Below are 27,872 nucleotides of genomic sequence, written 5' to 3'. Positions count from 1 at the left end.
GGGAGGCCTCGAAGGGAGGGGGCGCCAGGCTGCGGCCCGGGGTGTGGAGTGCGGCGCCGGGGACGCGGCGTCTGCCGGGTTCGCTGACCCTTCCGGGGGCCCGGAGCGGGGACACGCAGCGCCCGCGGCGCCGCCGCCCCGCCCCTCCCCGTCCCCACTGCGGCCGCCCCGCACTTTTGCTCCTCCCCGCCCCGCCGCACCCCCACTCTGGCCCCGCCCCGCCGCGCCCCCACTCTGGCCCCGCCCCCGGAGGCGGGGCGCGCGGAGCGGCCGGGCTGGTTCCTCGGCGATCGGCGGCGGCGGCGGCGGCGGCGGCGGCGACATGGAGAGTGGGGCCTACGGCGCGGCCAAGGCGGGCGGCTCCTTCGACCTGCGGCGCTTCCTGGCGCAGCCGCAGGTGCTGGCGCGCGCCGTGTGCATGGTGAGCCGGGGGGCGCGCGCGGGCGGCCGCGGGGACCTCACGGCGCCGCGGGCGCGACAGGTGGCGGCGGCCGAGCGTCCCGGGCCTGGCGGCGCGCACGGGGCCGGCGTCCGGCGGCCCGGGCCCCGCCTTTTGCCCTCCTCGTCCCCGGCCCCCCCGCCCCGCCTGCCCCCGGGTCCTGGGCCCCCGCGCCGTCGGTCCCTGGCGCGGGGTGTCCCCGAGGCGCGTCGGGGAGCGGGCCTGTCGCCCTGCTGGCAGGGGAGGAGCCTGGGGCGGCTCCAGGGCAGGTGGCTTTCACGCTGCGGCCCCAAGCGCGGGGAACCACCGGGTGGGGGCTTCTCGAGGCCACGTGCAGGGGCGGGGAGTCCGGGGAGCCCCCCTGGAAGCTGGCCGGGGGTCTGCTTCCCCACGCGAGACCCCGCGTGCCTGTGGAGCGAGCCCTGCAGCCCTGGGTTCCTGGCGCTGAGGGGTGTCCCGCCCTTGGACCACAAAGGCCGCCAAGGCCTTGGCAGTGGGCAGGCAGGGCGGTGGGCCGGTCCTGCTCACACCAGCCATGCCTGCGGGGACCCCCACATCCGCTCCCAGCCTGACTGGGGTGAAGGCACCATCGGGGGCCGTGTGTGCCTGTGGGCAGGACAGCAGTGCCAGGAGTCCCATGGGGCAGTGAGCCCAGCATCCCGGAGTTCCGGCTTCATCCCAGCGCGGGGGTGGAGCCTGTGGAGTAGGCAGGGCAGGGCCAGGCGTGGAGCCCGAGGGGAGGCACCCAGGTGCCCACAGACCTGTCCCACGTCTGGAGGCCGAGGGTGGGCTTGGGCAGCGGCCTTGAAGTTCGGGGAGGAGGCAAGGAGGACATGGGCTATCCCCAGGGGGCTGGTGGATTCCCCGCCACCCCCCACCCTGACCACCTGGAGTGTGTGCCTGGGCACAGATGGGCTGTGGGGAGAGGACGGCCCTGCAGGGAGCAAGCTGGCCAGCCTGGGCCAGGGCAGGGCCGGGGGCTCTCCCAGGCTGGAGCCAGTCACAGCCTGGCACGTGGAAGTGACCTGCGGAAGACAGTGGGCTGGAGGGTGGCTGAGACACGGGTCTGGGCTCTGTGGCTGTGTGGCCCGTCTCGTCTGAAACCCAAAGTGGGTGTGGGGCCGTTGGGCCAGGGCCGCCCCTCCCAGGAGATCCCCTCCATTCCCCGTCCCTCCCCGGGCCGGGAATCCCCAGGGCCGTCGCGGGCGGGGGTGGGTGGCCTGCGAGCCCGGAGGGGCGGCGGCGCTGTGGGTGCGCCGTGCCCCGACCCGGCCGCAACGCCGCCTCTCCCGGCAGGTTTTCGCCTTGATCGTTTTCTCCTGCATCTTCGGCGAGGGCTACAGCAACACCCCAGAATCGTCGCAGCTGTACTGCGTGTTCAACCGCAACGAGGACGCCTGTCGCTACGGCTGTGCCATCGGGGTGCTGGCCTTCCTGGCCTCCGCCTTCTTCTTCGTGGTCGACGCCTATTTCCCCCAGATCAGCAGCGCCACCGACCGCAAGTACCTGGTCGTGGGAGACCTGCTCTTCTCAGGTACCTGCCGGGGCCGGCTCCTCCGCCCGCTCTCGGGAGCCGAATGTGAGCAGGACGTGTGGGTTCTGGGGTCCCGCGGTGGAGCGGCGCGGGGGCCCCAGCGCCCCGCTGTGTCCCTTTGCACCCAGGGCCGGCAGTGAGGGGCCTGGAGGTCCCAGGCCCCTGGGCCGGACCCCTGCCGGGCCTCCCGCTGTGTCCTTACCTCCAGCCACTGCCCCAGCCCCCCTGGAGGCTCCCCGGAGCCCCCGCCTTGGGGCCTTCCTGATGCTGACCCCTCCCCTCCCCAGCTCTCTGGACCTTCCTGTGGTTCGTCGGCTTCTGCTTCCTGACCAACCAGTGGGCGGCCACCCAGCCGGGAAGCGTGCTGGTGGGGGCCGACTCCGCCCGGGCAGCCATCGCCTTCAGCTTCTTCTCCATCTTCTCCTGGGTAGGGGCCGGGCGGTGGGGGGTGGCCGCCTCTCCCACGCGCGCCCTGTGCCCTCCCTCAGCCCGAGCCTCGGGTCTCCCCGCAGGGCCTGCTGGCCTCCCTGGCCTACAAGCGCTACAAGGCCGGAGTGGACGACTTCATCCAGAACTATGTGGACCCCACCCCGGACCCGAGCACAGCCTACGCCTCCTACCCCGGCGCCACCGTGGACAACTACCAGCAGCCTCCCTTCACCCAGAACGCCCAGACCACCGAGGGCTACCAGCCGCCCCCTGTCTACTGAGCGGCGGCCGGGGGCAGGGTGGCTGGGGTCCCCTGCACCCTGAGCTCCCCCCTCGGAGTCCACCTCCTGGGGCTCCTGCCTCGTGCCTGCCCCAGTTAGCACAGCCCGAGAGCGCACCCAAGTGCCTGTGCCCTCGGGGGCTCCGCAGCCACCCACTCACTCCTCCAAGGCCTTTTGTACTAGAGGGTTTTTAGCTATCCGCGCGTTTTCTCGTCGCTTTGAGTGGCTCCCGGCCACGGAGAGAACCACTGCTGTTCCGACAAGCGCCACGGCTCCTCCCCAGCCCCAGGGAGCCGGCCCCGGGGCTAAGGCTATGGCCGCTCCGGTTGTTTGATTCTCTGCCAAAGCCGAGGCCGGGGGTCCCAGCACCTGTCTGTGGCCCCGGCCCCTCACTCAGGTTATGGACTCACCCCCGCCCGCAGTGTGGGCTGGGGTCCTCACCCTCTGCCCGGTGTTGCTGACAGCCGTGGGGTCCGTGGGGCGGGGCTGGCGCCCACCCCAGCGGCCTGGAAGACACTTCCTCCTTGCCGCCCGCCTGTAACACCCAGCTTTATGTAAATACCCCGCCACTGCTGTGAGGGGGCGGGCCCGGGCTGTGGGTCCCGCAGCCCCTAGACCCAGGGACGGACTCAGCCCGAGTTGCCCCGTGCCCTTGGGCTCTGTTAGCCTGGTTTGCAGATGGAATAAATGTTTTTCTCATTCTGTCTCCCACACTGGCCTTGGTCGGGCCCCAGGCTGGGGGCGGGCAGGCAGGGCTCCGGCTGGGCCGCGGCGGCGCCCCCTCCCGCGGGCCTGGGCCCTGCTGCTGGGGTCTCATTCCTCACGCGGCCTTCCATCAGTCTCTTAAAATAACCACTGCGCTCAGCTGGTAAACACGCCGGGCTTTCCTGCTCCCTTCCCAGGGCTGGGGATGCCGGGAGTCGCTGCTCCGAACCAGCCTGCCCGGCCCCTGGACGCCTCCCCCGGGAGCAGCGGCGGGGCTCGGCCTGGCCGCAGCAGGAACTCCTCCTGGCTTCCTCTTTCGAGCTGTGACAGCCATCGACTGCGGGCGGGCCAGTTTCAAAATCCCGAGCACACACGCGGACAGGGTGGGGTGAGCGCCAGCCCCTGCTGTGGCTGCCCCCTGGGGGCCCACGCCCGCACAGGGCCTGGGGGAGCCAGCTAGGTGTCCGGCGGCCCTCACACCTGGGCCTGCGCCCAGCCCGGCCCCTTCCTGCCCGGGCGAGCTCCCGGCAGCCCATTTTCCGAGGCACCGCTGAGTGGCATCTTCTTGGCTCCTGGACGACCCGAGTGTCTGTTTCACAAACAACACCTGACCACCGGCCTGGCGGGCGGCCTGAGACGCCTCGGCTGCCGGACCTGGGCTCCGGGCTCCCACTCACTCCTCTTGTTGAATGTTCATTTGTTCTTTTATTCGGAAGGCAGAGACAGAAATCTCCTGGCTGCTGGCTCCCTCCCCCCACCAGTCAGGGCTGGGCCCGGCTAAATAAAGCCTGGAGCTTGACTCCACGTGGGTCCCCTGTGTGGGTGGCAGGGGCCCAGGCACTCCCATGTGGGGTGCGGGTCCCCCAAGCAGCGTCCAAAACCCACTCGGAAAGGCAGGCGAGGGCTGGTGCCGCAGGAACACTGTCAGTTACGAGAGGAGTGTCACTCCGACGAGGACTGGGTCGGGATCCCCACGTGAATCGCGTGGGTGCTGTCTACGTGAGACCTGGGAGGCCCCACTCACAGAAGTGCTCTCACACCAGCTGGCAAATTCTAATATTAGTTATAATTAATTTCATACACTATGGCAAAAGGGTAGACCCTGCCTCCCCCCAGGCCCAGCCCGGTGCAGCCCCCTGGCGTCCGCCCCAGCCGGGCTGGTGCCACCAACGGAAGAGGCCGATTCCGGGGAAACCCGCTGCCCCGCTGGGAGGGGCTTTCAGCCGCGAGGGCGGCCAGAGGGGTCAAGTCTCAAGGTGCAGGCCAGAGACTTCACAGGAAGAACAGAAACTCGGCAGTGAAAGCCACAAAGGGGGAAGAAGCCAGCGGTTAACGTCACGGCCACGTGGGGCTCTGCCCCTCTCCCTGGAGTGGGGGTGTCTGCGGCGGCCAGGCAGGGCCACCCCCGGCTGGGCGGGCCTACACAGCAGCCAGAAAGGGAACCAAAAGTGCCAGGGACGGAGACGGAACCCGCTTTCCTCCCGGCTTCCTCTTGTGCAGCCACAGGGTGTGGGGCGTGGGCTCCCGCCAGGGGGCAGCAGCAGGGGCTCTGGGCTCTCAGTTGGCGGCGAGGCTACACTGCAGGACCTGCTGGGGGGCGAAGAGCTTCCTGGCGGCCGTGGCCTCGGCCGGCTTGGCCAGCGCCGGGCAGTTCTCCTTGTCCGGCCCTGCAGGCGGGCCCGTGGACTTCTTGAAGTAGCACAGGCGGCACACGGAGTGGTACTTGTCCGCCCCACCGATCACCTCCACCTGAGAGCGGTGACACAGTGGGCTGAGTGCGGGGACGCGCCCCGGCCCGCCCGGCCCGGGAGAACCGGCGGGAGCTACCTCTTTCTCGGAGCCCAGCCTCTTGGTGTAGGCGGCTTCCCGGAAGCACTCCATGCACACGGCTGTCAGCTTCACCACGCTCTCGGCCAGGGGCACCAGGTTCAGGATGGAGCCGAAAGCCTACATCGGCGCGGAGAGACGGCAGGGCCCTGGGTCACCTCCATGAAGTGCAAGCGAGGGAGCCAGGACCTCGATTCCCCCGCCCTGCTCTGTGTCCTGGGGCCAGTCTGGACAGACCAGGCAGTGCTTGGACTCGGGCACACCTGGGCCGAGCAGCCCGGAGTTGCACTGAGACGGGGGGAAGGGGGAGCTCGGTGCCGCACCGAGGCCCTGCCCCTGCCCCGGGTGCCACCCCGACACCCAGATCAGGCGCCTTACCTTCCTCTGGAAGGTTCCATCCAGGGCAGCCACAATCACCGTCTTCCCGGAGTTGGCCATGGCCTCGCAGAACTCCACGATGTCGGGGAACTGGGGGCGGGGAGAGGACAGTGAGCTCCCGCCCTGAGCCGTGGCTTCCAGATCCAGCGACCGGGACCCGCTGGGAGCGTGAGCCATAGACAGCGCTGCCCTCCGCGGCCCCTAGGCCCGGGGCACAGCCTGCTTCCCGCCTCCGGGCCCAGGGCCCAGGACGTAGGATCAGGTGGCTGCCCGGCACGGGCCCAGGCCCGGCTGCCACTCGCAGTCGGAGCTGGTAGCTGTGACCTTGGCGGTGGCGTCACGTGTCTGGCCTTCGTTGTTGGCTGAAGGTCTAAAGGGGCTTAGCTGTGATCCACCCTACGTGCTGCCTGACACCAGGTGGCCCTTGGGAAGCAGGGACCGTCCACGTCTCCCGGAGCAGGGAGACAAGGCTCGGCCTTAAATACAGAGCCTGCGGAAGCACGCGCACGTGGGCAGTCAGGGGCCAGCCCACGTGGCCCAGGCAGAGGCTGCCGCTTGAACACGAGAAACATCGAATTTTCATCGGGCAAGCAAATCCACTTCGGATGATCACGTTTAGGGTACTTCAAAAAGCTGAGGAAATGGAATTACAGGTAAATTTGGGGCAGGTGCTGAGCCCAGAGGCCAAGGTGCCTGGGTGTCCCCATGAGCTAACGCAGAGCCTGGCAGGAAGCTAGCTCGAGCGCCTGCCCCCTCCATGGGAGACCTGGACTGAGACCGGCTCCTGGTGTCGTGGGCGCTTGGGGACGAACCACAGGGTGAGTGCTCGCTCCGTGCCCTCACTTAAACGGAAAGCTTACAAGTAAATTTATCTTTCCAAGAATTTTGGTTTATATTTATATGGAAGGCAGAGACAGAGAGAGCGAGAGATCTCACAGTGGCTGGCTTACACCCCAAATGCCCACAACGGCCAAGCCTGGCTGACGGAAGCCAGGAGCAGAGGCCCAGGGGCTTGGGCCGTTGCCACGGTCTCCCAGGACGCAGCTGGCGGGAAGCTGGCGTGCGTGTGGAGCTGGGCCTGGAACGCAGACGGGGGCTGGGAACCTGCGTCCCGGGCGGCACCCAGCACCCGACAGCCATCCTCACTGCCATCGGTCTGCTAGGTTACGTGCCCCCTCCCCCACCCTCACCCCCAACACCTCAGGGTGTCGCTTTACAGGCAGGGGTGACCAGGTCAAAGTGCAGTCAGAGGTCAGAGGTCGGGCTCCAACCCAGTGACAGATGTCATTATAAGAGATCCGGGGCCGGCGTTTGGCCTGGTGGCTGAGATGCCGGTTAGAGAAGGGAAGGGCAGGCGGAGGCTGGAAAAGGCAGCTCACGGCGGCGAAACAGATGCAAGGGGAAGGGGCCAGCCACGCGGGTGAGACGTGGGAGACGCAGGCTCCCCCCACTCCCGGCAGCCCGGCCAAGGCCCCTGCTGCCCACCATATCCTCACGGCCAGGGCGGTCACCCCGGTGACTTCCGGGGTCTCTGCCCGAGGTCCCCCCACCTTCCCCAGCGCCTGCCACGGCCCCGTCACAGCCCTGGTATTTCCGCTATAGCCTCGCTGCTACTCCGAGGTCGCGTGGCGCACTGGGGGTCCCCACGGCTCCCTCCACGGCCCACGGAGCACCGTCCTCACCGGGTCCCTCCCTCTAACGCACAGCACACCTGCCACTCGAGGCTCAGGGCCCGGCCCGTGGTTTGCGTCTCCCACACCCAGACACTGCTGCCACGTGGCACTAAGAATGAACGGGACCGGCCCTTGGACCTGGCCACCTCAGCTGTAGACCCCCCGACGCCCGGCAGATGCCTTCCACGTCACACACAGGGCTCAGGGAAACACGGTGCACTCCCCAGGATGGGTGTTTGCTGACCGGGACTGACCTGGCACCATGGTTAAGCCACGGTGCGCAGACTCCTGGGGTCACCAACATCAGGCAAGGACACCCTGCGACTGATGAATCAAGACAAAAACATTGAGGTGTAGCGGATGAAGCCACCGCCTGTGACACCAGCATCCCAAATGGGCGCAGGTTCGAGCCCCGGCTGCTCCACTCCACTCCTGACCCAGCTCCCTGCTGTGGCCCGGAAAAGCAGTGGAAGATGCCCAAGTCCTCGGGTCCCTGCACCCGCGTGGGAGACCGGGAGGAAGCTCCTGGCTCCAGTCTGGCCCAGCCCTGGCGGTTGCAGCCATCTGGGGAGTGAACCAGCAAATGGAAGACCTGTCTACAGTCTCTCCCTCTTTGTAACTCTGCCTTTCAAATAAATCTTAAAAAAAAAAAAAAGATAAGAACAAGGCCCTCCCTAACCACGACTGGGTACAGACAAAACAGGGGCCTTGCCCAAGCCAATCCTGGCCAACGGCAGTGCTGATGGCCTTACCATCCTTCCTTCTCTACTGGCCCCAGGGAAGACCCCACTGGGCCTCTACCCCGGGCCCCAGGAGGACCCAATAGGAGCCCAGGTCCCTTCTAACCCCTCTGGCTGAGACGGCCCACGGTTCCGCGGGCCTGTGTCCTCCTGGTGCCCGGGAATGAACCCACGTTGCTCGGCTCCAGGGCTGCGCCTTCCTAGGGAGGGAGCTCATCTCAAAGACTGCTGAGAGCAAATTACGGGCTGTTTTCTTGGTGGACGCCTAGCGCCCGGGGTACACCAGTGAGAAGTCAGAAATCACCCCCTGCAGGGGCCGGCGCTGTGGCACAGCGGGTTCAAGCCCTGGCCTGAAGTGCCAGCATCCCATATGGGCACCGGCTCTAGTCCCCGCTGCTCCTCTTCAGATCCAGCTCCCTGCTATGGCCTGGGAAAGCAGCAGAAGATGGCGCAAGTGCTTGGGCCCCTGCACCCGTGTGGGAGACCCTAAAGAAGCTCCTGGCTCCTGGCTTCAGATCGGCCCAGCTCCAGCCGTTGTGGCCATCTGGGGAGTGAACCAGCAGATGGAAGCCCTCTCTCTGTCCCTACCTCTCTCTGCAACTTCTGTAACTGTCTTTCAAATAAATGAAATCTTAAAAAAAAATCACCCTCGCCTACTGCCATCAGCCCTGAGGCCCGCGGCCCCGGCCATGGAGCTGGTTACTGCACCCCGGGGCGGCCCAGGCGCTGGGGTTCCCACCCAGAGGATTTCCCCAAATGCCAACGATCTCTGTGAAGCACCCCAGGCACCGCTGTGCCTTGGCCAGAGTCACAGATTAGCACGGAAGCTGAGCTTGAGGGAGGCACAGCCGCTCCTGCGTGAGAAGGGGGACGGGGGGCTGGAGGCCCCGCCCCCACCGTGCACAGGAGGCCCGAGCTCCCGGAGAACAAAGGCCCCAGCGGCGAGGGAGCAGCGTGGAAGTCGGGGATGTTTTCACAGTGAGTAAGACAAACACCCCTGCTCGCGGGAGGAAGCAGCCTCACGAGGCAGCTGGCGTGCGGCTCCCTGGCCAGGGCATGCAGATGGCAAACAAGGAAGAGGGGCAGGAGCGGCCTGTCCCGGGCAGAGTGTGCGCCCCCACCCCAGGAGCCCAGCTCTGAGGGTCAGGGATGGAACCCAGGGGGGCACCGGCAGCCAACAGTCCAGCCCCCCAGGGGAGACGCCCCCAACAGCCTCACCCTGGGAGTGCAGCGGGTGGCTGGGACTTGTTCAGGGCGGAGGGCGGAGGGCGGGCGGAGGCAGAGCCCGGCCCGGGCTGACAGCTGACTGCACCGAGAGGTGGGGCAGGCTGACGGGCAGCTGCTCCCCGAAGCCCAAGTTGGCTCTCCCTGCCGAGTGCAGGCAGAGGACCGTGTGCCACCGGCTCGGGCCAACCACGGTGAGCCTGGTGGGCAGGAGCGGCCACGCTGTCACTCGGGTTGGAGCCACGGAGGAGCGTGGGGGAGAAGTTTCCACTGTGGCGCCTGCCTTGGGACTATCACACCGTGACCTGACCATCTGTTGTTTTAAAATGTCCCTCACGCTAAGCGACGAGAACTTGGGGTACATTTGTTAGAGCAGCACTCACGATGCCCCTGATACATTGGAGGCAAACCGAAAACTGCCCGAAGGGTGGGGCCGGTGCCACCTGCAGAGCCGGCACCCCACCTGGGCACAGTCCATGTCCCGGCTGCTCCACTTCCAATCCAGCTCTCTGCTGTGGCCTGGGAAAGCAGTAGAAGATGGCCCAAGTCCTGGGGCCCCTGCACCCTCGTGGGAGACCTGGAAGAAGCTCCTGGCTCCTGGCTTTGGCCTGGCCCAGCTCTGGCTGTTGCAGCCATTTGGGGGGTGGGCCTGCAGATGGAAGATCTGTCTCTGTCTCCCCCTCTGTTAACTCTTTCAAATAAACCTTAAAAAACAAAAAGGAACCTGCTGAGGGGTTACAGAGAGAGAGGTCTTCCATCCACTGGTTCACTCCCCAAATGGCCCCAACTGTTGGAGCTGGGCCTGATCTGAAGCCAGGAGCTTCCTCCAGGTCTCCCACATGGGTGCAGGGGCCCAAGCACTTGGGCATCTTCTACTGCTTTCCCAGGCCCTAGCAGGGAGCTGGATCGGAAGAGGAGCAGGGGCTGGCGCTGTGGTATAGCGGGTGAAGCCACCGCCTGCAGTGCCAGCATCCCATACTGGTACCGGTTCAAGTCCCGGCTGCTCCACTTGCGATCCAGCTCTCTGCTATGGCCTGGGAAAGCAGTGGAAGATGGCCCAAGTCCTTGGGCCCTGCACCCACATGGGAGACCTGGAAGAAGCTCCTGGCTTCAGATCGGCTCAGCTCCAGCCCTTGCGCTAACTGGGGAGTAAACCAGAGGATGGAGGACCTCTCTCTCTCTCTCTGACTTTCAAATAAATAAATACATCTTAAGAAAAGGAGGGGGAGAAAAGAGAAGAGGTGAAACCATTTTCTGGCTGTCTCGCTTTGGAGCAGAAGAGTGGGATATTGAATCTTGGGGGGCATCTCAGCCCACAGGTGCTGGGGTTTACAGCCTACAACACAGAACGCACCAGCTGGCACGCACGAGCCACAGCTGCGCACCTCACCGGCCAGCTCGGTAAATCAGAACGCGGGCCCCGGGAGCACCTCTGGGCGCCGAGTCTCCCTGGCACTCCTGTGAACGTGCGGGGAGACAGGAAGCCTGAGGGTGTCCCGGGCAGGACATCGCTGGGAAGGGTAGGATTCCCGTAACAGCGCGAGGACTTTCCACGCTCCTGCTGCTTCGTCGCCTCTTAGGAAGAGCCGCCTGGGCCGGAAAGTCCCTGGCATCGCTCGGCGTGCCGGCAACCGTGCACAAGCCCAAGCCGGCTCTCGACCCCAGCAAAGCCTCAGCTAGGAACAAGCGCTTGGATGCCCACAAAAAAGTATCAGGATACAGGGAACAGAACCTCCCCCGGACGCTGGCCGGAGAGACCACGCGTCATCTGCCCAGGAAGTAGCCCCACGTGACCACAGCCGTCTCCCTGGCAACAAGGCAGCGAGCGTGGCCACTGCTGAAGGCTGCAGATCACCCTCATTCGCCGCCCCGCTTACACGGAAAGACACTTCCAGAAAAAGCCGGGACAGCTGCCCCCACACACCGTGGCTGGGGAGCTCCTAGAAGGGGCCGGTGCTGCCGCCTGGGACGCCAGTGCCCCACGCCGGAGCGCCGGCCCGTGTTCCAGCAGCCACACTTCCGAGCCAGCGTCCCGCCACTGTGCCTGCAGTGGAGGGAGGCCCAGGCGCCTGGGGCCCTGCCACTCACGGGGAGACCTGGATGGAGAGTCGGCCTGGTCTGGCTGTTGCAGGTATTTGGGGACTGTCTCGCCCAGGGCCCATAAGGCCCACGAAATCCTCTGGTCCGGCCCTGCCAAGGCAACCGCAGGCAGGAGCGGGAAGTCACTAAATCTGTGGCAGGCTGATTTTTAAGCTGGTGATTGGTATGGCCCACGAGTGTGCTCATCAATACCCAAGTGGCCCTTGGCAGAAAAAAGAGCCCCCACCCCTGCAGGGGTGGAAGATCTCTGTCCCTCCCTGTCACTCTGCTTTCAAATAAATAAATGAATTCTTAAAAAAAGAAGAAAAGCAAAACAATAAGGAGCAAGCAGGAAGCAACAATGAGCCAAGCAAAACACTCCCATCAACTAGTGCGGGGAGAGCTTAATTTGTTCACGAGGAAAATAGGTGTTTTTTTTTTTTTTTTTTTTTTTTTAAAGATTTGATTAGTTACTTGAGAGGTAGAGTTAGAGAGAGAGAGACAGAGAAGTCTTACATCTGGGCTGGTTCACTCCCCAAAAGGCCACAACGGCTGGAGCTGCTCCTATCCGAAGCCAGGAGCCAGGAGCTCCATCCGGGTCTCCCACGTGGGTGCAGGGGCCCAAGCACTTGGGCCATCCTCCACTGCCCTCCCAGGCCACAGCAGAGAGCTGGATTGGAAGTGCAGCAGCTGGGACTTCAACATATTTTCGCCTTTTGCCGGTCCCAAAAATATGTGCTTATTAAAAACAGGAAAATATGGGGGCCGGTACTGTAGTGTAGTGGGTTGAGACTCCACCTGGGGTGCCGGCATCCCACATGGGTGCTGGTTCATGTCCCGGCTGCTCCTCTTCCAATCCAGCTCTGCTGTGGCCTGGGAGGGCAGTAGAAGATGGGCCAAGTGCTTGGGCCCCCGCACCCGTGTAGGAGACCTGGAAGAAGCTCCTGGCTTTGCATCGGCCCAGCTCCAGCCTTTGTGGCCATTTGGGGAATGAACCAGCAGTTGGAAGATCTCTGTCTCTCCGTCTGTCAGTAACTCTACCTCTCAAATAAATAATAATAATAATAATAATAAAGAGTTATCCTTGTTACACACTACACATCCTTAGTCTATGCTCTCAAATCCAAGGCCTCTCGGGGAATCTTGGAGTTTTGGACTGGGAGTGCCGGAGCGGTGAGGTCTAAGCAAGCATTCCAGAACCCCCGCAAACCCCGCGTCTGAAACACTTCCGGTCCAGGCATTTCCGGTAGGAACACTCAACCTGCGGTTCACCGGAGGACCAGGCAGAGAGTGACGCCCACGGGCAGGGAGAGAGGCAGAGGGGGCACAGAGGGAGGGAGGGGTCAGCCGCAGCCCACTTACAAACTGCCCTTCGTCGATGCCTATGACGGCCACGGCCAGGGCCTCCTGAGCCACGTCCCGCAGCAGGCAGGCCGGCAGCGCGTCCATGGTGTTCCTGGGAAGACAAGGTTGGCGGGGGAGCAAGGTGAGGGGGGGGACCAGAACGCCGGGGCCAGGGAACAGCCACTGTCGCTGCCGCCCTCCACCTGCCGCGCTGCCCAGATGGCTGATGGGAAGGAAACCAGGGCAAACCAAGGGTCTCGCATCTTCCCCTGGACTGGGCACCTCTCAGTCCCGGCTGCTCCACCCCGATCCAGCTCCCTGCTAATGCGCCTGGGAAGCTCTGACTAATGGCTCGGTCCTGGCCCAGCCGTGACCTTTGCAGCCATCTGGGGAGTGAACCAGTGCCTGGAAGATCTCTGCTCTACCTTTCAATATACAAATATTTTTAAAGTGACTGTGGTGTAGTGGGTTAAGCTGCCTTCTGATGCCAGCATCCCACGTGGGCACGGGTTCGGATCCCGGCGGCTCCACTTTTGATCCAGCTCTCTGCTAAGGCTCCTGGGAAAGCAGCAGAAGATGGCCCAAGTGCTTGGGCCCCTGCACCCATGTGAGACCCGGATGAGGCCCCTGGTTGCAGCCTGGCGCGGCCCAGCCACTGTGGCCACTGAAGGAGTGAACCAGAGTATGGAAGCTCCCTCTGTAACTCTGCCTTTCAAATAAATCAACGTATCTTTACTTCCAACCCAGCTCTCTGCTAATGGCCTGGGACGGCACTGGAGGATGGCCCGAATCCTTGGGCCCCTGCACCTGTGTGGGAAACCCAGAAGTAGCTCCTGGCTTTGGCCTGACCCAGCTCCAGCCATCGCGGCCATTTGGGGAGGGAACCAGCCAATGGAGGATCTCTTTGTAACTCTGCCTTTCAAATCAATCAATCAATCTTCAAAAAATAAATAAATAAAGCTATTAAGTGCAAGCCATCTCACTTGATGCTTTGGACTTTAAGTTAGCAATGTCTAGTATGAGGGAGTCTTTAAAAAGTTCACGGAAAATACATATTCTGAAACATGGATTTCAGAAACTTTTTGCACCAAAAGAAATGTATCTTTTCATTCAACTTTTCCATGAGCTTTCTGAAATGCCCTCATGTGAAGCTGGCGCAGACCCCAGAGCGCCCCCACCCCACCCCACCCCACGCAGCAGGCGGAGGAAGCCAAGGCCGTCGCGGGGCAGTGCCAGGCTCACAGCACCTAAGCCGGGTCTGGACTCCTCGGTCTTCAAATCTCCGCGGTCATAAAATACAACGTGAAGAGGCGCCCAGAGCGGGAGACTGGACCGAGCCTGAGAATCCAGGAGCCCTGCCCAGCGGGGACCCCAAGAGCAGAGAGCTTCCTCCACGTGGCAGCCGCTGCAGGGGGTCAAAGGGCTTCGCGGAGGTCAGACGAGAGGGGCCAGCGTGGGCCAGCGCGGACCTGCTGTTGCTGCAGAGTCTGGAGCCGCGAGGTGTGCGGGGAGGTTCTAGCGACTAAGTGACACCGGGGAGCCCGCCCCTTCCAGGGCCTTATCTGAAGGGGGACACCGCGGTCCCCACCCTTGCCTGCTGCTCTGAGCTGGCCTGCAGCGGGACAGGCAGCTTCCGGAAGGTTCCGCAGCCCCCAGCTGCCTATGAAAAGATGCCACACTGGGCCGATCCCGCTCCGTTTCCGTCGGCCATCACCCCCGCCTGGGTCGGGACTCGAACGTTTCTCTGCCGGGCAGGCGGCCGAGACGTGGCTCAGGGGCCTGGGTTCGAGTCCCAGCTCCCCACTGATGGCTCAAGGACTTGAGTGGCAACCGCTGAGGTGTCGGGAGAGGCTCTCTCCGCCTTTCAAATAAGTCAATAAAACGAAAGGAAAACCTCTTCCCAAACGCAGGGAACCCAGGGCGGGCAGCGCCCGAAGCTGTCAGTGATCTGACCCCGACCCAGCACAGCCAGCCAGAACTGCACCTGCAGGCCGCGCAGAGCTGGTGCCACTGGGCCGGCACGCTGGGCGTTCGGGGTCGCTGACCCCCCTCCACCCGACAAGTACAGGCGCCTGCAGCCGTTGTCACGTGGATTCCAAGGGCTGGAGCCGCCCCACGCCCACCGTGCGCGGCTGGGTCCCCTCGCGGGCATCGGCTCTGTCACCCTAAGGGGTTTCCGCAGGACGGCCCGAGCGGGCAGCGACTGACCGGTCATGCGTGCAGAAGCTGTGGCTGTAGCGGACGTCCTTGGCGTACTTGATGACCAGGCACTTGTACTGAGCGATCTGGAAGCGGCGGACCCGTCTCATGAGCTCGGTACTGCGAGAGCAGAGAGGGCCGGCTGAGCCAGCACACAGGCCGGCCCCGGCCCCCAGCCCCCTGCCCCCTGTCCCCGGCCCACGGCCCCCGGCCCTGGCCCCAGCCCACGGCCCACGGCCCCCCCGCCCCCGGCCCCCACCCCGGCCCCCTGCCCCCTGTCCCCGCCCCAGCCCACGGCCCACGGCCCACGGCCCACGCCCCCGGCCCCCACCCCGACCCCCGCCCCAGCCCCGGCCCCCGGCCCCGGCCCACGGCCCACGCCCCGGCCCCCTGCCCCCTGTCCCCGGCCCACGGCCCCCGGCCCCGGCCCCAGCCCACGGCCCACGGCCCCCCGCCCCCGGCCCCCACCCCGACCCCCGCCCAGCCCCGGCCCCGGCCCACGGCCCACGCCCCGGCCCCCGCCCCGGCCCCCGGCCCCGGCCCCCGGCGCCCTCTGCTGGTGCAGCCAGCCCGAGCACCGCCCAGGGGTCAAGGCGGGTGCAGAGAGAACCGGGGCGCCTGCCTGCGGGCCGCACCCCTCCGGAGGGCGGGAGGCGAGGAGCACCTGCCCAGGGCGGGGAGGGCGAGCGTGTTCCCAAGGAACCTGCTCCCGGGGTCGCGGGCTGCAGGGGTGCCCGGGGGTCCCAGGGGAACCTGGGCGGGCGGGGGAGCTGGGGAGGGGCTACAGTTCATCAGGCGGGGCCCAGCTCCAGGAGCTTGACAGGAGGGTCCCGGCGGGGGCCGCGGCCCGGGCAGTCAGGCCGGAGAGGGTCTCCGGGGAGGAGGGGCTCACCGCGCCCCGGGGCCATTACCTTTTCCCTGAGAACATGGGCCCGAGGATCACCTAGGAGAGAGAGCGAGGTCACTCGGCGGGCCCCGGCCGCCGCCCCGGCCCCCGCAGGCCCGCGCTCCGCACCTGGATCTGTCCCCGGGTCTTGCTGGGGGAGCTGGGCAGCACGGTGGGCAAGTTGATGCAGCTCATGGCGCGGCCTGGAAGCTCGCAGCACCGAGACCCTTCTCAGCTGTACCCGGCAAGTTCCCGCCAGACCCGCGCCTCCCGCCTTTATTGGCGGCACTCTGGCCAATCGGGAGCCGGCGCCGGCGCCCCGCAGCCAATCAGCGTCCAGCACGAGCGGCGGGAGATTCGACCGCGGCCCGCCCCCTCGCGGCGGTGATCCAGGCCGCGCCCTGGGACGCCACCCGGTGGTGGGGGCGGCTTCTTCGGGGGCGTGGCTGGGCGGAGCTTCCCGCCCCGCCCACCACCGGGCATAAAAGGGCGCGCACGCCCCGGGCCGGCGTTGCGCTCGTCATGGACGTCCCGGGGGCCCAGAGCGGGCGCGAGGCCGCGTGGAAGACGATGCCCCCCGAGGTAGGCGGGACTGGGAGCCCGGGGCCCGCGTAGACCAGCCTGATCCGCTTTTCTGTTTCCAGGCTCAGAGGTCGCGGAGGCCGGGAGCCGAGGGTGCGGGCCTCTGGGGAGTTTGTGCAACGCCTTAGGCGGAGGGGCGGGGCCCCGCCGGGTGCTGGGTTGGAAAGGCGCCCGGCGTCCTAGTCCTAGCTGGCCTCCTGGGGAGCTGATGGACGCGCTGGACCCCGCCCCGCCCCGCCCACCACGCGTGCACCTGCTGTGTTAGCGCGAAGGAGCCCTGAGCAACAGCGGGAAGGGGGTGTCCCGCAGGTGAGCGCCTCCCGGGTACAGCTCGGTTCTGGTGTGCGCCTGGTCCGGAGCCCGGCGCAACGAGAGAAGGAAGCAGCCCTGTGAGGTTGGCTGTGACACAGTGCCAGGGAGGACGGAGACGGTCACCCGGAAGCCTGCAGAATTGGGACTGGTGCCGGGGTGTACGACTGGGTTCAGCTGTGCCGGTTCGAGTCCCGGCTGCTCCACTTCCAATCCAGCTCCTGCTATGGCCTGGGAGAGCAGCGGAAGATGACCAGGTCCCTGCACCCACATGGGAGACCCGGAAGAAGCTCCTGGTTCTTGGCTTCCGCCTGGCCCAACCCTGGCTGTTGCGGCCATCTGGGGAGTGAACCAGGGGATGGAAGAGTCTCTCCCCACCCTGTAACTCTGCCTTTCTTTCCTTTTTTTTTTTCTCTAAGATTTATTTATTTGAAAGACAGAGTTGCAGAGAGACAGAGGGGAAGAGAATCTTCCATCCCCTGGTTCACTCCCCAGATGGCCGCAATGGCCAGGGCTGGGCCAGGCGGGAGCCAGGAGCTCCATCCACATAGTCTCCCACGTGGGTGCAGGGCCCCAAGCACTCTGCCATCTTCTGCTGCTTTCCCAGGCCATTAGCTGGGAGCTGGATCGGAAGTGCAGCAGCCGGGGCTGGAGCCCAGCTCCTTTGGGATGCCGGCTACGCCACAGCGCCGGCCCCACCCCACCCCTCTCTGGGCCGCAGCGTCCAGGTTTCCCATAATGGTGGCCCTGAGCCCTTCTCCAAAACCTGACTCTGCCTGATGCCGCCTGAGACCCGCAGCCTCCCAGCCCTCACCACCTTCCCAGGCAGCCCCTGCAGACGGAGCCGGGTGGGTTCCTCCTCGCCCCGGCCTCTGCCTCGGGCTGCGCCGTGCCCCTGCAGGTGGAATTAGCCATCTCCAGGGAGACCAGCTCCATGACACTGGCTCCGGGCCCAAGTACAGGGGAGCCTGGGCTCTGGGGGAGGGGCTCTCGGGCCAGCGATGGGGGTGCGCTCGGGGTTGGGGGCGGAGTCTTAGGCAGTTCACGTCTCTCCTGTAGGAGCTGGAGGACCAGTACTCACCCAGCAGATGGGTCGTCCGCCAGGGACCACAGGAGGCCTTGAGGACCTACGCACAGACAGGACTCCAGGGTACAACTGGGACCTCTGTGGCTGCCTCGTGTGGCCTTCGGCACGTGCTGCTGGTTCAGAATGCTGGGGCGGGGAGGAGGGGCCCTCAGCCGAGCCCCCAGGGGGCCGATCCCCAAACATCCGGCTCCAGGTGCCCAAGACCCCCACAGCGGGCAGGCTGACAGAGGGGCTGTGCTGTAGGACTGGGATTCTGGAAAAGATGCCGCGGTCCCTCCAGGTCCCACCTAGGCCACCCACTGGGCACTGCTGGGGGCCCTGAGCTTATGAGAACAGGTGACCCGTCTTCCTGCCGTGTGGTGGGTGCCATGCAGCCTGATTTTAGGCCTGACGTTGTTGATCTGCATGGCCCCGAGGAAGGCGGCAGCAGGTGCCCAGGGCCCCCTCGGCAGGTACTGGTGAGGGTCATGGCTAGCTCCAGTGCACTGGGCCTGCCCTCCCACATGCCCAGGGCCGGCGCTGTGGCGTGGTGGCTAAGCCTTCACCTGCAGCGCCAGCATCCCATATGGGCTCTGGTTCGAGTCCTGGCTGCTCCACTTCTGATCTAGCTCCCTGCTGTGGCCTGGGAAAGCAGTGGAAGATGGCCCAAGTGCTTGGGCCCCTGCACCTGTGTGGGAGACCCGGAAGAAGCTCCTGGCTCCTGGCTTTGGTTCAGCCCGGCTCCGGCCATTAAGGCCATTTTGGGAGTGGGCCAGTGGATGGAAGACACTTCTCTCTCTCTCTCTCTCTCTCTCTCTCTATATATATATATATATATATATATACACACACACACACACACGTAACTGCCTCTCAAGTAAATAAATTTTTTTAAAGATTTATTATTTATTTATTTGAAAGCCAGAGTTACACAGAGAGAGGAGAAGCAGAGAGAGGTCTTCCATCCGCTGGTTCACTCCCCAATTGGCCGCAACAGCTGGAGCTGCACCGATCCAAAGCCAGGAGCCAGAGGCTTCTTCCGGGTCTCCCACGCGGATGCAGTGGCCCAAGCACTTGGGCCATCTTCCACTGCTTTCCCAGGGAGCATTAGCAAGGAGCTGGACCAGAAGTGGAGCAACGGGGACTAGAACCAGCGCCCACATGGGATGCCGGTGCTTCAGGCTGGGGCGTTACCTGCTGCACCACAGCACTGGCCCTGTAAATCTTTAACTTAAAGCAAATAAAAGGCCAGAGAGAGGCGTGAGAACAGGCAGCCTCTCTGTCTCGCAGGAGTGGGGGCCGCGGCTGTGGGTGGGGAGCAGGGACGCCTCCTTCTCTTTCGGGAGATCAGGGCTTGGGAGCCCGAGTGGCTTCAGGTCATCAACGTCGGTCTGCGGCCTGGCCGGCCCCTGTGCTGGGCTAGGGCAGCCGCCCCCAGGACGTGGCCCCAGGCAAGCAGCAAGGCTGGGGCTGCGCCTCTGGGTTTCAGCAGGCAGCCTGCAGCCTTCCAGAGCTGTCTGAGCAGTGGCTCTCTAACCTGAGATCTGTTCTGGATCTAACCTGGATCTAACCTGAGATCCAGGGGCGTGGGGAGCCGTGTCCTCGGCTCTTCAGGTCCCTTCTGTGCCGGCTTTGCGCTGGTTGACTCTTTGTTTGCCCAGTAAATATTTGAGTATGTTGTAAAACACATGAGCTTGAAGGAAACCTGTGTTCTTAGATTTAAAAAGCTTTGTTAACATTTATTTTAATTTTATTTGAAAGATCTTTTGCCCACTGGTTCCCTCCCCACATGCCCGCAGTAGCCAGGGCTGGTCCAGGCCAAAGCCAAGAGCCTGGAACTTATCCAGTTCTCCCATGTGGATGGCAAGGACTCAAACCCACTGCTGTGGACTTTCTCAGCACTAGTTTGATTTTAATTTTTATTTATTTATTTGAGAGGTAGAGTTACAGACAGAGGGAGAGACAGAGAGAGAGAGGGATTCCATCCACCTGTTCATTTCCCAAATGGACGCAACAGCCAGAGCTGGGCCACCACTGAGCCAGACCACCAAAGCCAGGAGCCAGGAGCTTCCTCCAGGTCTCCCATGCAGGTGCAGGGCCCAAGGACCTGGCCATCTTCTGCTGCTTTCCCAGGCCACAGCAGAGAGCTGGATTGGAGGAGGAGCTTCCGGGACTTGAGGCCAGAGCCCAGATGCGATGCTGGCACTGCAGGCGGCGGCTTTACCCGCTACGCCCCTTAACCAGCATCTTAACTCCAGGTCAAACGCCCACCCCTGAAAATATTTTTTTAATATTACATCTTTTTTTGTTTTAAAATATGTTTGTATTTTATTTGAAAGGCAGAGTTAGAGAGAGGAAGAAACAGAGACAGAGAGATCTTCCATCCACTAGCTCGCTCCCCAAATGGCCACAGTGGTCAGGGCAGGGCCAGGCGAAATCCAGGAGTCAGGAGCCTCATTCATGTCCCCCGTGTGGGTGCAGGGGCCCAAGCACTTGGGCCATGATCTGGGAGCTGGGTCAGAAATGGAGCAGCCAGGGCTGGCACTGTGGTGTAGTGGAAAAAGCTGCCACCTACGGTGCCGGCATCCCATATGGGTGCTGATTTGAGTCCCGGCTGCTCCACTTGCGATCCAGCTCTCTGCTGTGGCCTGGGAAAGCAGTGGAAGATGGCCCAGTTCCTTGGGCCCTGCACCCTCATGGGAGACCTGGAAGAAGCTCCTGGCTCTTGGCTTCCGATCAGCCCAACTCCAGCTGTTGCAGCCATTTGGGGAGTCAACCAGCAGATGGAAGACCCCCCCCCCCGCCCCGTAACTCTGCCTCTCAAGTAAATAAATAAATCTCAAAAAGAAAAGAAACGGGTACTTAGCTCGCAGGGGAGATACCACAATCATGAAAAGAAATGGAACAGCCGGGACTTGAACCGGCGCCATGTGGGATGTGAGCGCTGCAGAGGCTTTACCTGCTACGCCATAGCGCCGGCCTCTCAAATAAATTTTAAAAAGTTATATGTGGGGCCGGCGCCGCGGCTCCACCTGGGGTGAGACACCACCCCAGACCACGCGGGGTCCCCTGCCCGCGATGCTCACAGCCAGAGGCCGCTCGCCCACCCAAGGGCGCTTTCAGGAAGCCGTGTCCACCTGGGCTGGCTAGGAGTAGCCGCCTGAGCCCATGCTGACCGGGACCCGTCTGCTTCCGAGACAGCCACCACGAGGGCCCGGGCCACCAGGAGGTGCCAGCTGCACGTCCCCTACGGAGACGGCGACGGGGAGAAGATGGACGTCTACTTTCCTGATGAGCAGTCTAAAGGTGAGCCGACGCGGGCGAGGGCCGGCCGCCAAGCCCTGCGGGAGCCCGGCCGGAGCCCGGCCCCGCTCACCGCCCCGCCTGTCCTCCAGCCTTGCCCTTCTTCCTGTTCTTCCACGGCGGGTACTGGCAGAGCGGCAGGTACGTGGGGGGGCAGGGGGCAGGGGCGGCTCCTCCTTCCCCAGTGTGTGGGTCCCCCCGCGGCTGCTGTAGCAATGGACCTCGGCTTGGCGCCCTGAACACCGGAAGTGCGTTCTGGCCCCGTGCTGCCATGGTCAGGTAGCAGGGCTGGGAGGAGCCTTTCCTGTGTGTCAGCTCCTGGCGGCCGCAGGCACTGCTCGGCCAGGGCCCCATCGCCGCAGCCCCCGCCTCTGTCTTAGGATGACCCCGGCCGCTGCCCTCAGGAGCCGTTCTCATCCAGGCGGAGCGCCCCTCACCCTGCTTCCAGCTGCAAAGACCCCGCTCCCAGCCAAGGCCACAGTCGCGGGGCCTGGGGGTCAGGATGTGGACGTGGTGTTTTGGGGAACGCCATCCAGGGCCAAGCCAGAGTGGCCGACTGTCCTGGTTTGTCACAACTGCGGGGATTCCCAGGACGTGAGATTTCAGCACGAAATTAAAAAATAAATAAATAAAAGGCAGGGAGGTGGGGACGGAAGCAGAGTCCAGACGAGAGCTGGGGACCCTGTGTTTGAGAAGTAGAGTTGCGGGGAGAGAGAGAGAGAGAGGTCTTCCATCCGCTGGTCACTCCCCAGTTGGCCTCAACAGCCGGAGCTGTGCTGATCTGAAGCCAGGAGCCAGGAGCTTCTTCCAGGTCTCCCACGTGGGTGCAGGGCCCAAGCACTTGGGTCATCTTCTACTGCTCTCTCAGGCCACAGCAGAGAGCTGGATCGCAAGTGGAGCAGCCGGGACTCAAACCCGTGCTCATATGGGATGCCGGCACTGCAGGCTGTAGCTTAACCTGCTGCGCCACGGGCCCCCCCCCCCCGCCCCCATCCCTGTTTTACAAGTTCCCACGCCGGCCTGTGATGCGGTGAGGACAGGCTGCCCTTGGCCCTGTGCCACGTCCTGCTCTGCCTGGACAGGACACAGGGAAAGCAGCCTAGTGGCCACCAGTGGTCACGTCTCTGTCCATGTCTCTCTCTCTGCAGTAAAGATGAGTCGGCCTTCATGGCTAGCGCGCTGACGGCAAAGGGAGTGGCCGTGGCAGTAGTGGCTTATGACATTGCTCCCAAAGGTACCGTGTCCCTGCTGCAGGGTTGGGGCCAGGGGGCCTTGGAGGGGGCCAAGCACCCCGGGGACCCTGGCCTTGGAGGGGCCGAGCACCCCGGGACCCTGGCCTTGGAGGGGCCGAGCACTCAGGGGACACTCACCCAGCTAGTGCTCTCTGCAGGAAACCTGGACCAGATGGTCGGCCAAGTGGCCCGCAGCGTCGTGTTTGTCCAGAAGCAGTATCCTTGCAACCAGTGGGTGTCACTGCAGGGGTTCTGGGGACGGGGCTGGGCGGGAGGGCGGGAGGGCAGTGGCCCGGGTCGGCCCCGTGGAGGCGGCCAGTGCAGCAGCAGGCAGAGCTGGGGCCTCTTGATCCTGGCCTGAGGCTTTGAGGAGACCGAATGCAGACCCGGCTCTCTGCTCTGACCCGTCCCAGGGGCCTGTACCTGTGTGGACACTCAGCTGGGGCCCATCTGGCTGCCATGATGCTCCTGACCGACTGGGCCCAGCTCGGAGCGGCGCCCAACCTCAGAGGTGCCGTGGGGACCGGCCTGGCTGGCAGGGGCTGAGAGTGGCCTGACCTGGAGGGCCCCAGCCCCGTGAGCAGGCCCCTCCTTGCCTCCTCCCTGCACCCCCGGCCCACAGCCCTGGCCCTGCCCTTCTGGGCTGGAGGGTAGGCGGGGCCTGTCTTCTTCTTTCTGGCGCTGGCCCTGTGACTGCTCCTCCTTCACAGGCTTTTTCCTCCTGAGTGGGGTCTACGACCTGGAGCCCCTTGTGCACACCTCGCAGAACGCCCCTCTCCTCATGACCCCGTGAGTCGCTCACCCCCCAGGTCTCCCCCACCACCTGTATCCAGACTCCTCTCTGTGCTGACCTGTCCCCCGCCAGGCCTCCCCCACCACCTGCAGCCTGGCTCCTCTGTCCTGACCAATCCTCCCCCAGTCTCCCCCACCGCCTGCAGCCTGGATCCTCTCTGTCCTGACCTGTCCCCCCCGCCCAGGTCTCCCCCACCACCTGTATCCGGGCTCTTCTCTGTCCTGACCTGTCCCCCCCCAGGTCTCCCCCACCGCCTGTATCCGGGCTCCTCTCTGTCCTGACCTGTCCCCCCCCCCCAGGTCTCCCCCACTGCTTGTATCCACCCTCCTCTCTGTCCTGACCTGTCCCCCCCACCCAGGTCTTCCCTACCACGTGCAGCCTGGCTCCTCTCTGTGCTGACCTGTCCCCCCCAGGTTTCCCCCACTGCCTGCAGCCTGGCTCCTCTCTGCCCTGCCCTGTCCCCATCCCAGGTCTGCCCTGCCCTGTCCCCCTCCAAGGTCTGCCCCGCCCACCCCCAGATGCCCCCAGCCAGCCTGCAGGCTTGTGCCAGGCTCCTCTCTGCTGACCCCCCCCCCCCCCCCCAGGGAGGATGCACAGAGGAACAGCCCGCAGCGGCAGCTGGAGGCGGCCCGGGCACAGCCTGCAGACCCAGCCTGCCCCGTGCTGGTGATCGTGGGCCAGCACGACTCCCCCGAATTCCACCGGCAGTCCAGGGAGTTTTATCAGGTACTCCCGGGACCCACCCGGTCCGTGGGCAGGAGCCGTGTGATCTTCTCGTTAGCTTCTCTCTGTCACCCACCTGGACCCCACACCAGTTCCCCAACAAATTCTCAGCAAGCACCCGACAGGTGCAGGTGCTGTGGAGGGCGCCCGGCCCCTCCTGCGGCCACACGCGCCCTCTGCCCTCTCCCCGCCCAGACGCTGCGCCGGGGAGGGTGGACGGCCTCGCTGGAGGAGCTCCGTGACGTGGACCACTTTGAAATCGTGCAGAATCTGACCCAGGAGGAGGACGCGCTCACCCAGGTGGGGTCTTGCCCTCCTGCTGCCCTGCAGCCCCTTGGCAGTGGGCGGTGGGGGTCCTCGGGGACATGGAGAGGGGGTGGGCGGGTTGCAGAAAGGGGTCTTGAGAATGAAGCAACATGGGGTTGTTCCTTGGTGCCAGAGCTAGGGGGAGGGAGGGAGAGGGAGAGAGGGAGGGAGAGGGAGGGAGGGAGGGAGGGAGAAAGAGAGGGAGGGAGGGAGGGAAAGAGAGCGCGAGAGAGAGAGAGAGAGAGAGAGAGCAAGCGCCACACCAGGCCTTCTCTTCCGGCTGCAGATTATTTTGAAGACAATATTCCGACACTGAACCCGGCCCACGTGCACCCTGACTGCTGAAGCTCTTCCGGGCCCTCCACGGCCTGGGCTCGTGTGCCTGCCCCCACGAGGGCCACTCTTGTCCCCGCCGTGGACCCTGGCGAATCTCGCTCTGCCTTTCGCCAGCCTGGACGGAGCTCCAGGGAAGGTCAGCTCGGTCAGTGCTGAGCCAGGCCGGGCCTCTCTACTTGCTGATGGGGCCGACAGGCAGGCTCCCCCCACCCCGCCCCGGCCCTGCTGCTTTGGTGTGCCCGCTGAGAGTCACGAGTTCAGTGGGGTCCCTTGGGCCAGCGCCCAGGAGAACAGAACCAGGAGGTCATGAGGGAGCCTCCTGCACACGTGCCTACCGTGAGAACGGCACGGAGACGTTGGCGAGTTTTTTAAAAATTTAAATTAAGGGCCAGCGCCATGGCACAGAAGGGTAAACTCGGCTTGCGAGGCTTGCCCCCGTATCAGTGCTGGTTCAAGGCCCGGTGCTGGGCTCTGACCCGGCTCCCTGCTGACGCGCCTGGGAAAGCAGCAGACGACGGCCCAAGTGCTTTGGCCACTGGCACTCGTGTGGGAGACCCGGATGAAGCTCCTGGCTCCTGGCCTCAGCCTGACCCAGCCCCAGCCGTTGTGGCCATCTGGAGAGTGAACCAGCAGATGGAAGATCTCTCTCTCTCTCTCTCTCTCTCTCTCTCTGCCATTAAAAAACTAAATCTTTTCAAAGTAAAAATTTAAGAAAAATAGAATAAGGGGCTGTGCCAGGGAACTCATGCGGACGGCAGTGATGTGGGACAAGCTGTGCGCTCGGGGACACCTGCCGGCCACGCGGTCTCCACCACCGACCAGACGCCAGCACCCGCCACGGCCCTGTCTCCAGCAGACCACCGCCTGCCGGCGCCCGTGGGGTCCACCCTCGCCCGAGGTCCCGGCGGCTGCCCCGGCCGCCCTGAGTGGACGGCCCGAGGAGAGTCGGTCAGTGTGCCGGTGCTTGTAGCTGAGACCACATCACGTTTTTATTTGAAGTTTTTAAGTTAACAGTTAACCCACAAGGTGAAGCTGCAAGCAATTCTAACTTACACCGATATAAACTAGAATTGAGTTTTAATAAAATTCTGATGGGCCGAGGTTGATGACTCTAAACGTGTTTCTCAATACTGAGGATCATGGTTATGTAAGAGTTGGGGGCCGAGTGTCATCTTACCTTCAACTTACAAACGGTCTAAAACCCATGTCCAAGGGGCCGGGCCGTAGCTCACTGGGTTAATCCTCCGCCTGTGGCACCGGCATCCCATATGGGCACCGGGTTCTAGTCTCAGTTCCCCCTCTTCCAGTCCAGCTCTCTGCTGTGGCCCGGGAGGGCAGTGGAGGGTGGCCCAAGTGCTTCGGCCCTGCACCTGCCTGGGAGACCAGGAGGAAGCACCTGGCTCCTGGCTTCAGATTGGCACAGCGCCGGCCGTGGTGGCCATTTTGGGGGGTGGACCAATGGAAGGAAGACCTTTCTGTCTCTCTCACTGTCTATAGCTCTACCTGTCAAATAAAAAAAGAATAATTAAAATCCCATGTCCACACATGCGTGTGCATGGTGTCTGTGCATATGTGTGCGTGTGTGTAGAGAATGAGGAACCAAAAACCCGGGTGAAGGCTGTGTGGGCTCTCCCTGGACTGCTCTTGACACTTTGAAGTGACATCACAAAGGACGGCATCGGCAGGCCCCTCGTCCCCAGCCGCTGAGGTCACGTCTGTCCATGCCGCCTCCACCGCTCAGCCTGGCACGCGCCCTCGGGACACCCTGCTCCGACACGGGCGCCCCTGGAGTCCTTTCAGACGAGACTCCTGTCAGTGGGCGGCAGGACTTGGCGCGGCTGGGAGAGGAGGAGCCGGCCCGGCCTTTCCCAGCTCTCCTGTGCCCTCCGACGGCAGCCCAGCCCCCAGCTCCCGTCCCAAAGGGTGGCCCTGAAACACCAGCACGCGGCCCCCGACTCCTGTCGGGGTTCCCTTTCTGCAGGTGCTGTCCCACGGGAGTCTCGGTTTTGCTGGCGAAGCCTGGGCAGCCTCTGGCCTCTCTGGTGCCGTGGGGACCGGCCTGGCTGGCAGGGGCTGAGAGTGGCCTGACCTGGAGGGCCCCAGCCCCGTGAGCAGGCCCCTCCTTGCCTCCTCCCTGCACCCCCGGCCCACAATCCGAAGCTGCCCGCGGATTTGTCCCTGGTTCTGTGCCTGGGCTCTGTGTACCTTCCAGATCTGCACCTGTGTCTCTGGGTCCCACTTACTCATCAGGGGACGGGGTGGGGGCAGACGGAGCAATGAACAGAACCTTGGGCCGTGGGCCTGGCCCCACCACATAGGGGAAGGCAGGGTTGCAAACCTGCTGTGCGAAGCTGGTTACTGAATAAACCCGAGGGGAGGGCCGGCGCCGGGCCAGGCCTGGGCAAACACCCGTCTGACCCCCCCGCATGCGCCTTCCCGCAACCTGGAGGGACCAAGACGTCAACACAGAGGCCAAACCCAGGAGAAATCAGAAGTCATCAGTGGAGGTCTTTGATAAATCCTGGAGCAGAAACTGTTTAAGATGGACAAAAGCAAACCAAACCCAGTAGTAATAGGAAACAGACATCAAAGACATAAAAAAAAAAAAGATAATGATGCAGGTGTGGCGCTTGGGACTAAGCCACCACTGGTGACGCCCGCACCCTGTGCCGGGTGCCTCTTCCTTTCCTGGCCACTGTGTGATTTTTTTTTTTTTTTTTTTGACAGGCAGAATGGACTGAGAGAGAGACAGAGAGAGGTCTTTCTCTTCCGTTGGTTCACACCCCAGTGGCCGCTGTGGCCGGCGCTATGCCGATCTGAAACCAGGAGCCAGGTGCCTCTCCTGGTCTCCCATGGGGTGCAGGGCCCAAGCACTAGGGCCATCCTCCACTGCACTCCCAGGCCACAGCAGAGAGCTGGCCTGGAAGAGGAGCGACCGGGACAGAATCCGGCGCCCCAACCGGGACTAGAACCTGGTGTGCCGGCGCTGCAGGTGGAGGATTAGCCTAGTGAGCCGTGGCGCCAGCCCACTGTGTGATTCTGATCCGGCCCCCTGCTAAGGTGCCTGCGAGGGAGCAGATGACGGCCACCGCTGCAGGAGACCCACATGAAGCTCCTGGACCCTGGCTCAGCCTGGCCCAGCCCTGGTTGTTGTGGGCATTTGGGGAGTGAACCAGCGGATGGGAGATTCTCTCTTTCTCCCTCTCGCTGTTACTCTGCCTTTTAAATAAGTATATAAATATATAAAAGTGATAAATAAGTATATAAATATATAAAAGTGATACATATGGCTGCAAACATTTTTTAAACTTTTGCAAGAAAAAAACCTAGAGCCAGAGTGGAAAGACGGAGCCCAGGGGGCGGGGACGGGAGTGGCTCTTGGTCCCTGACTTGTGCACAGCAGTGCTTGCCAGCGACCCCAGGGCAGGGGGCAAAGGGCGCCAGGAAGAGGCAGCTCCATGGGCCAGTGACCTCGGCCAGGGCC

General features: G+C 63.8%; 3 protein-coding genes and 1 long non-coding RNA gene across 5 annotated transcripts; 3 read left to right on the top strand and 1 right to left on the bottom strand.

Moving 5' to 3' along the window:
* The first annotated feature begins 253 nt into the window (after nt 1–253).
* Nucleotides 254–3,394, top strand: SYNGR2 (synaptogyrin 2). 2 transcript variants are annotated; one of them, XM_017340214.3, is made up of 4 exons: nt 254–421; nt 1,736–1,973; nt 2,261–2,400; nt 2,486–3,394. In XM_017340214.3, exons 1-4 carry the CDS (start codon nt 323–325, stop codon nt 2,681–2,683), a joined length of 675 nt encoding a protein of 224 aa, XP_017195703.2. In that variant the 5' UTR covers nt 254–322; the 3' UTR covers nt 2,684–3,394. The 2 variants fall into 2 exon arrangements, with proteins under 2 accessions (XP_017195703.2, XP_069916332.1); XM_070060231.1 differs by lacking the exon at nt 2,261–2,400 and having other exon boundaries at nt 261–421.
* A 1,038-nt stretch (nt 3,395–4,432) lies between these two features.
* TK1 (thymidine kinase 1) lies at nt 4,433–16,023 on the bottom strand. The gene is made up of 7 exons (XM_008253145.4): nt 15,868–16,023; nt 15,764–15,795; nt 14,862–14,972; nt 12,672–12,765; nt 5,594–5,683; nt 5,216–5,335; nt 4,433–5,137 (listed from the first exon to the last, which is right to left on the bottom strand). The coding sequence occupies exons 1-7, from the start codon at nt 15,931–15,933 to the stop codon at nt 4,946–4,948; spliced, it is 705 nt and encodes a 234-aa protein (XP_008251367.1). The 5' UTR covers nt 15,934–16,023; the 3' UTR covers nt 4,433–4,945.
* On the top strand, nt 8,816–13,626 carry LOC138846002 (uncharacterized). The gene is made up of 2 exons (XR_011383328.1): nt 8,816–8,984; nt 13,401–13,626. It is a non-coding gene; the product is annotated as an uncharacterized lncRNA (long non-coding RNA).
* A 140-nt stretch (nt 16,024–16,163) lies between the features above and the next one.
* AFMID (arylformamidase) lies at nt 16,164–25,934 on the top strand. The gene is made up of 11 exons (XM_051839710.2): nt 16,164–16,320; nt 17,689–17,779; nt 20,897–21,001; nt 21,091–21,139; nt 22,147–22,232; nt 22,389–22,461; nt 22,644–22,741; nt 22,941–23,019; nt 23,608–23,749; nt 23,942–24,046; nt 24,339–25,934. The coding sequence occupies exons 1-11, from the start codon at nt 16,261–16,263 to the stop codon at nt 24,366–24,368; spliced, it is 918 nt and encodes a 305-aa protein (XP_051695670.2). The 5' UTR covers nt 16,164–16,260; the 3' UTR covers nt 24,369–25,934.
* The last annotated feature ends 1,938 nt before the right edge of the window (nt 25,935–27,872 follow it).

Source organism: Oryctolagus cuniculus, chromosome 17, assembly GCF_964237555.1.
Source record: "Oryctolagus cuniculus chromosome 17, mOryCun1.1, whole genome shotgun sequence".
Classification (NCBI taxonomy): domain Eukaryota; kingdom Metazoa; phylum Chordata; class Mammalia; order Lagomorpha; family Leporidae; genus Oryctolagus; species Oryctolagus cuniculus.
Note: the sequence above shows the minus strand (reverse complement) of the source record. Positions and strands in the feature narration are given on the sequence as shown.